General features: G+C 39.4%; 1 protein-coding gene across 2 annotated transcripts in view; it reads left to right on the forward strand.

The window, feature by feature from the left end:
• Positions 1-8,937, forward strand: part of VCAN (versican) — a 112,390-nt gene that overhangs the window by 76,301 nt on the left and 27,152 nt on the right. For both annotated transcript variants that reach the window (XM_003785960.3, XM_023510877.1), the window contains 3 exons: positions 2,095-2,208; positions 6,949-7,107; positions 8,282-8,364. In XM_003785960.3, the coding sequence (XP_003786008.1) occupies positions 2,095-2,208; positions 6,949-7,107; positions 8,282-8,364 (356 nt within the window). The remainder of the gene's footprint in view (positions 1-2,094; positions 2,209-6,948; positions 7,108-8,281; positions 8,365-8,937) is intronic.

Below are 8,937 nucleotides of genomic sequence, written 5' to 3' on the forward strand. Positions count from 1 at the left end.
GACTTTGCCTCTGAAAAAAAAACGCTGGAGTGCACTGTTCAGGGCTCCTTTAGAGGCGTCCTGAAGGTGTGCTCACAGTGACCGAGTAAAGAAAGCCCACCAATAATACTTTAAGTTACACAGAAATACTGGAATAAAGTCCCAACATTCAAATTAAAAGAACATTTGTCTTAAAAAAAAAAACTCAACAGAGTTAGTGAGCTCTACTTGTGTGCTAATTATTGGGAGTATAAAGATAGCAGTAGATGATGTTTAAGGAATAATTGCATCTGAAATATCAGATTTATATGCATAGTAGGATCTGTCTGTCCTCCAGTCTGTTTTATATTAAAATCAGTTAAAATAATCAGTGGGGTGGCACCTGGGGCTCAAAGGAGTAAGGCACCGGCCCCATATGCCGGAGGTGGTGGGTTCAAACACATCCCCGGCAAAAAACTGCAAAATAAAACAAAATAAAATAAAAAATAAATAAATAGTTTAATGAGTTAATATATGTGAAGCTCTTAGAATAGTGCCTGGCACTTCATAAGCACCCTAAAAGTGTTTGGTATTATTTCTGTATAATACCAGTGTTAAGACCATTTCTTTCCAGTAAGCATACATTATACAACTCTTGAAAATTTAAGTAGCTTTGTAAATTCATTTTTTAATATTCTTTTCCTTTAATGTAAACATTAATTAAATTTTAGTGCCGTTGCAAAACGCTATGGGAAGAAAGTCATTAACTTCATCAGAGGAGGTCATGGCCGTCTGTGGGAAGAGGGCAGTTGATTTAGATCTTAAAGTTGAGGAGGATTTGAGAGGTGCTGGAGGGAGACATGGACACAACAAACAAAAGCACAGAAACCACGAAGAACGTGGCTAAGTGACTGCAAGTATCCAGGTAGTAGGCGTACTTATGGCCGTGAAGGAGAGAGACCTATTGGGAGAGAGTCCCAGAAAGCAGGTTGGGTCTAGAACGTTCTCACAGGGGGAGAAGGTCCTGAGTTCAATGTACTGAACAGTTTTGCTTTGTTTTCCCATCAAATGCCTTAAAATTAAAGCATCAGAATCATCTGCTGTTGTCCCCGCCCCAGGCCTTTCAGTAGGCCTGGGATAGGCCTGGAAACATGGATTTTTTGTTTGTTTGTTTGTTTTTGGCCGGGGCTGGGTTTGAACCCACCATCTGCAGCATATGGGGCTGGCACCCTACTCCATTGAGCCACAGGCACCTCCCAAAACATGGATTTTTAACATCCTTAGGCCATAGGGATGCTGCAGGGACCACACTGGTAAGAGTACTGCCTGGGGCCACTGGGATCCCTGAAATGTTTGGAAGCAAAAGAATAAAATTATCATGACTGTATCCAAAAAAAGATGGCAGTATGCAGAGTGAAGGATAGATTGGAGATGAAAGGGCCCAGCAACAGTAAGGCCAATTCGGTTTTTTGAGTATTCCACATATAGTTAATCAGAGCACGAGCCAGGATTGGAGGTGGGAAGGCTTGGGGGAAATGGTTCCTCAGTCTTAGGGCTCACGGACTTCATCTAGTAGCAATGGAGACAATGACCCTACTCTGAATATCTTTGAATTTTTCTTAGAGAAAATAAAAATATATAGATGGCTGGTTACATTTGAATGTCAGATAGACAAGAAACTTTTTTAATTTTTTTTTTTTTGTAGAGACAGAGTCTCACTTTATTGCCCTTGGTAGAGAGTGCTGTGGCATCACAGCTCACAGCAACCTCCAACTCCTGGGCTTAGGCGATTCTCTTGCCCCATCCTCCCAAGTAGGTGGGACTACGGGCGCCTGCCACAATGCCTGGCTATTTTTTATTGCAGTTTGGCCGGGTCCAGGTTTGAACCCACCACCCTCCGTATATGGGTGCTGGCGCCCTACCTACTGAGCCACAGGTGCCACCCAAGAAACATTTATTTTTTTTTTTTAGTATAAGTTTGTCCTACATATAGCATGGGACATACTTGGGCTAAAAAATTATCTAAAGTTCAGATTTAACTAGCCACCCCATATCTTATCTGCTAAACTCACACTCAATAGAATGTTTTGATCTCTTTTTGAAAATAGTTTTATGGACTTTTACAATTCATTTTAGATTTTGATGAATGTCACTCCAACCCCTGTCGGAATGGAGCCACGTGCATTGATGGCTTTAACACGTTCAGATGCCTCTGCCTTCCAAGCTACGTTGGTGCACTTTGTGAACAAGGTAAGAGCTATTGCAAGCTTTGTAGGATGGATATTACTGATGTTTTTAGCAATTTTGGGCTTAGTGCATATTCTTTCCTATAGAGGAAATTCACAGATTATTTAAATACATTAGGTTTCCTTTTGTATGCATAGCTTGAAATATTTGAACCATAGGGTTAATTTAACTATAGCCATTTTACCAAGAGATTAGAATTGCAGACTAGTACATTGAACTGAATTTAAAGACATCTGGTCAACTAAAAGAATATTGGCATACATAATCTTCCTAGGGACAAACTAGGAATTGACCTTAATGTGGCTTGTGTGCCAAGGAGTACTAAACTCAGTGTGAGCTGTCTATACTTTCTCCTCCTTAACACCTGAGACTCAATGGGCTTATTTTTCATAGTCAATCGTATCTGGAGAATGAGTTGATAGAGTTGTTAGAATGTACTAGCCTTAGAGTGGCACATATTCTGTAAAAGATGTTATGAATCTGCTCACCAGGAAATTTTCCTACTAAAGAAGCATCTACTTTTCCTGAATGAAAGAAAAGCCAATGTCCATGATGCCTTGAATCTCAGGATCCCTGTAATTTGCATTTTATGGCCAACCTGAGAGTGTATTTTAGATGGTTAATGGTAACATTTCTTAGTCCGTCAATCAGAAACAGATTGTGTGCTCAGCATAGTCAGCTTTGGAATGTCGATTTCCTCTACTTAAATTCATATAGTGGTTTGGCTTCGATAAAAGTGCTTGGTGCCAAACTTCTATCCCACCAGACAAAATGAAAATGCATTAGACTCTCGGGTACATTGCTCTGGCCTCACATTCTGCCTGTGGTGTTAATCTAGTGTCACTACGATGAAAGCAAAGTGAAAGGGGGGCACGTACTGAACTGCCATTGCAGGGGACGGGCGATGGCTATGTTTTTAGGTGTTGTATTTTTCTTTTTTTGTTCAATTGCCCTAGAGTAATTCTGTTTGTTTTAGATTTTAAGTGTGAAAATAGACCAAGCCAGACCCTCTTCTTAAAGTAAAATGGTAAGAGAGATGTCATTTGTTGAAAAAAAACAAAAGGATGAGACACACAAAATACGCCAATATGTTAAAATGGTTCTGGTTTTCATTGGTTCCAAGTACAGAAGTGATTAAAAAAATCATGGGTTCAGCATGGCACTGTTGAGTGCCTGTTTTCTTCAGAACACTGTTCTGGGCACTGGAGATAGAGCTATGGACAAAACAAAGTTCCTGATCTTGATGATGTAGCATAACTCTCAGCGGAGACTAAAAAGAGAAAATATCTGTTTAATACTTTATCATTTAACACATGTCCAGGTATATGACTCAGCATCTACCGTGCAAGTAGACCAGAAATGAAAGCTCAGAGAGGAACAGTGGTGTGTTCAAGGTAACACATTTAGATCACAGAGAAGAAAAGGGGACCTAAGTGGCTTAACGCTCAAGCTCACGTTTATCTCAATATCTTTGTACTTCTAAAGTAACTCCCAAAGATAAATATTTTGTTTATGTGTATATCTGATGCATTCATTGCTAACATATTCTGGGAAGGGATTTTGGGATCAATTACTTCTCTTTTTAAAAAATTTGGAAAAGCAAAAGTTTTAACTTGTTTCTCTCCTGTCTGGTACCACCTAGTGTTTAGGCACATTCTAGGTTATTTTCAAGCTAGTTTAACTTCCATCTAAATTATTTGCAGAGGACCATCTATCCGTCTGTTTACCCAGTGCAGCTGTGTTCCTGGGGCTTATTGCTAGGATACTGAAGGCAACTCTTCAGGTTGCCTAAGAGCCAATGTTTTCCTCATTACCAGTAGCATTGTTGTCTAAACAGTTTTCTATCCAAAGTGCGGTGATGACTGTGTCACTGTTTCTTCAGCTGACCTTTTCTGTTCCGGGCAGTAGCAACTTCCCAAGTCTCAGTAACTTTGAAATAGCGGGCATATTTTAGGGAATGATAACAAATATAAAATCTAGAAAGGTCTATTGGAATGAGAGAGAGACGTTCTGTATGGACAGCCCCAGTCAAATCAATGCTGTATATTGCCAGTGAGACGTGTGGAAGGGTGAACGGTTTCTTAAAACCTGGCAGGTATAGATGGGAGATGTTGAAAACATGGCCTGTACAGCATAAAGGGAATAGATTTTTAGTGACATTGTTGAAGAGTGATAGTTTCAGCTGCTATGAACAGGATTGGTGCCCAGAGCAAATCGGAGACTTTGTATTGTAACCTACTCGCTATAGTGGTTTTAAAGCAAGAGATAGCTTTCCGTATGTTGAATGACATTTAAGAAAATGTCACCCAAACAGTTGCCTTTTAATAATATAATGAATTTCATAGTATTTTTAGATAAGTTGAGAAAAATAGACTATTTCTGATACTTGACATGTGATTCATCACAAATCTGTTGAATTCATGAATAATAAAAATTAAGTGAATCAGTGTAGACATTAAGCTTTTTTTTACAAATGTGCACAATACACATGGTATTTGTGTGTATATTTATAATCACTGAAAGCTATGATTCAGAGAGGACAGATAACTGCCCCCCCCCCATGGGTTTTAACACTAACTGCCTCTATTTTGGGACTTGCACTCTGATCTGAATGTATACACCTGCTAACTGAGAAAGGCGTGGTAGCAGGATGTTGTCATGCGTTTAAATTTCATGATTATCTAGGTTTCTGTTAAAATAAAAGCATTGGGCTAAAAGTGGTTAAGAGAGAGTATATAGAATATTTTTTTCTGATGTATTATTCAAGAAGGTAGGAAACTCTAAAATTTCAAACTGTGTATCATAAAATAAACAATAATTTCCAAAGTAATTTATCAGGACCAACTACTATTTTCTTCTCTTTTAAAAAGAATTTGGAAAAACAAAAGTCTTAAGTTGAGGAAAGCTATACTATTACAGTATTATATTATTGACTTTGGCATTAAGAGTGTTCTAAAATTTTTTCCAATTCTCCTCGCCTATGAACTAATCTCATATATGAAGAACTGTGTCCTCCCAACCCTCCCTTCAACTTAACCTCTAAATTTTTCCAAGTGAGCGTCCCAAAGGAAAAATCCTATATCCAGTGGCCAAGATTTGCTTCATTTGGGGGCACTAAGTACCACCTTCCTTCATACCAGCCCCTCTAGTTGTGTCTAGCTGTGTCTTGAGTCCTTTCCACGGGATTCGGTGGTCGCAGACAACATTTTAATAGTACTCAAAACTTCCAGTGCACATCAAAACAATTAGTCAGCTGGCGGTAACTAAACAATGGGCTTGATAGACTAAACTGAAATAAAGACTGCTCTCAGAGATAAGCTTCGTCTGCTGCATGATTACAGTCTCAATCACTGAAGCCAGAAAAAAAATTAAATCTTTCCAAATGTGTACTTTCCCACAATCAGCTGGGAAGAGGAGTAAAAGGAGTGAGAAGAGACCATCTGAGTTTTCCTCTGGCCACCAGCTCTAACCTGTAAAGCACGCATGTCTTTAATCCTGTAGGGTTGCATTTTCTTTTTATCCATTGGTAAAAATAGGAAAAGGGAGTCTTTCTGATGTGATCTGGAAGGTTTCCTTTTCTTTATGTTTTTGGCAGTTTTTGGCCAGGGCTGGGTTTGAACCCGCCACCTCCAGCATATGGGGCTAGTGCCCTACTCCTTTGAGCCACAGGTGCTGCCCTGGAAAGTTTTCTTGGTGTCTGAAATTCTTTTCCATGTAGCTACTTCAATATATTTGTGAGATATATTTTGTGAAAGTCAGAACTCTGTTTATTGATCATTATTTCACATCTGGTGTAACCCCAGCCGTGGATGAGTGAGTCTGACGGAAGATTGCCAGTGGGCACCATTCAGCACTGTGAGAAAGGCAACTTTTTTTGTGAAAACACATAAAAACTGGCAATCTGGGAAGAGTAGCTGAAGCCTACTGCCAATATAAAATTTAGATGTATTTAAAAGATGTTTTCATCCCACTGGAATACCAGTTATGGTGTGCATAATTATTGCAATAGGGGGAAAGATGAACACACACATATGTGCACACACAGGCACACAGAAACATACACACATGTCTGTACAGCTGGGTGGAATGGGGCAGTGGTAAGTTAGACCACTCAAGTTATTTAATCTGCACTGGGAGTTATATATTATCTTCTCTCACTTTTTGGGAAGCGGGCATACATACAAGTTCTAGCTATGTCCCAGAGGTCACTTATTCAAGAAAGATTTTTATTTTCCCTTTGTAAATCTTACATGACAAGAGCCAGTGACCTCCCAGACATCTCTTTGGGAAGTGGGAGAGGACTACCTCTGCAACCTTTGAAGTTGCTATGCAAATAGAGCATTCATAATCCTGTTAGCCAGAATCCTTATCTTATCACTTGACTGGTTCTCTTAGAGAAGTTGTGCTGGTAAGGAATTAGCCCCAGTGGCTTCATAAGTAAGTCAGCAGACACTGCAGCCTCAGAGGTTTTGGCAGGCCCCTCTTCCAGTTTTCTTGGCTTTAATCAAGGAAATTGTTGTGCGATGTTGCCTTTTCAGTCCAAAGATAGACACCCACTCCGTACAAATCACTGGGGCTGGCTTTATAATAATTTCTTTGTCACTATGAACAAGTTTTATGAATTGGTTACATCAGGGACATTGCATAGATATTGGCTTGGGTGTCCTATTAACACTCGGATCGGGGAGCCAAGTTTGAATGACGTAGGTGCCTGTAATAAGCTCCTGTCTTGTTTCTCCCCAGACACTGAGACCTGTGACTATGGCTGGCACAAATTCCAAGGGCAGTGCTACAAATACTTTGCCCATCGACGCACATGGGATGCAGCGGAACGGGAATGCCGTCTGCAGGGCGCCCATCTCACAAGCATCCTGTCCCACGAAGAACAGATGTTTGTGAATCGTATGTACCAGACGCGGGCTTCCTGAAACTTCGCACTTTCTCAGTTCTGATTCCGTTTATTAAAACCCCCGTGTATGCACTACTGCAAAGTCATGTCACCTATGTTAGTCCCCCATGCAGAGAAATATTCAGCCACAATATAGGAAAGCATTGCTTCATCTGAGAGCAGTAACTGGTGAAACATCATGCAGTAGGTCGAATCCTAAGAGATCGATATTTGATCATTTTCGACTTACTAAAACAACTGTTTCTTAGATTCCATACAGTATACATGTTACCATGGCTGCCTTCATGGTTTCAGTGTTGAGTATTTGCATCTGTTGTCTAAAGTTAAAGAGAAAGTTGCTTTCAGATATTTCTATTCTGCAAATTAAAACGGAATGAAATAATCTTAACCTCTGGGCATATTTGTTCTCATTTAAGTTTCTAATTATTTTAAACCATAGAAAGTGAGCTAAATACTAACAACATGACTTGGTGGAGATTGAAAACTCATGAAACTTAATACCAGAGCAGTTTAATAATTCCTTAGACTACAGCACAAAGGAGGGGGGCTAGTGTTTATGTACCAATGTGGAGGAAATCGTTGCTCCTGAAGCGTTGTTTGACGTTCTATTAAATATGGACTATCTTTTAGAATTTTGATTGTTAGTTTATAATCTGGATAGGGGGTCTTCTCCCTTTTCCCACTATGATAACACGTTTTGAGGGGGAATTGTGCAAAAAGGTCTGGTCAAGGTGTCCTCTTTTTAAAATGCTTTGAGAAGAAACATGTGGCTTCCAAAATTAGGCTAGCAAGGGGAAGATCTGGCCCCTTTGAGTGGGTTGCTGAATTTTTGCCAATGTGATCTCTTAACAAAAAAAGTTAAATGGAAAATTTCTATCATGAGTAAGGATGAAAAAAATAATTATTGTAAACTGCAAGGGATATGATCGTCCATGTCTGATATTTTAGTGTTTCACAATGTTGGCACATGAACTTTTTTGTTTCAAGCACGTTGGACAGAAGAACAAAAGATAGACTAGGAGAGATTTTTATGAGCAACTAAATAAAAATCCAGCCAGAAAAAGAAGCAGCATGATTCCCTCTGAAAATAATTTTCTTTGATATATTTTCATCCATACATGGGAAAAGTAGTAAAAAATACCTGGGTTTTCTTTCCCCTTCTCTTAGGCCTGGGTCATGATTATCAGTGGATAGGCCTCAATGACAAGATGTTTGAGCATGACTTTCGCTGGACAGATGGCAGCACACTGGTAAGCGGCCTCTGCAAAGGATGTTAATTCTAGAAATCTGGGACTGGGCTCTGATTGCACGTTACGGAGGGCGCATGGCACTGCAGACAAGTTAAACAGGACGTTAGAAAAGGATTCTGAGCTAACTGATCTAACACCAGCTCTCGCTCCAATTGCTGTGGCTCTGGGTAAAGGAGGATCATGCCAGATTTCCACTGAATGAGAAAACCAGAGAATCAGCAGCTTTGCCTCAACTGTCGTTCAGGTGGTTCTATTGGCTTTTTATAGCTTCAGAACAAAAAGGAATAAATATAAGGAGGAAAAAACATTTTAAAAAGTACCTTTCCCTCTATCTGATGACACTGGAAATTTGATGTAAGGCATGGCCCATTTTTATCATTTTTATTTTAAAAAAAGGATTGTTGATTTTTTTTTTATTAGATCATAGTTGTGTACATTAATTCTCTCATAGGATACAGTGTGTTACTTCTATATGCAGTTTGGAAAACTCTCATCCAGGTGGCCAACATAGCCATCATGTCTTTCTCATAATTGTTATGCTAAGACATTTATATTCAACCTTTAGACAAATTC

The sequence above is a fragment of the Otolemur garnettii genome, unplaced genomic scaffold, assembly GCF_000181295.1.
Source record: "Otolemur garnettii isolate 467f Iridium unplaced genomic scaffold, OtoGar3 scaffold00017, whole genome shotgun sequence".
NCBI classification, from domain to species: domain Eukaryota; kingdom Metazoa; phylum Chordata; class Mammalia; order Primates; family Galagidae; genus Otolemur; species Otolemur garnettii.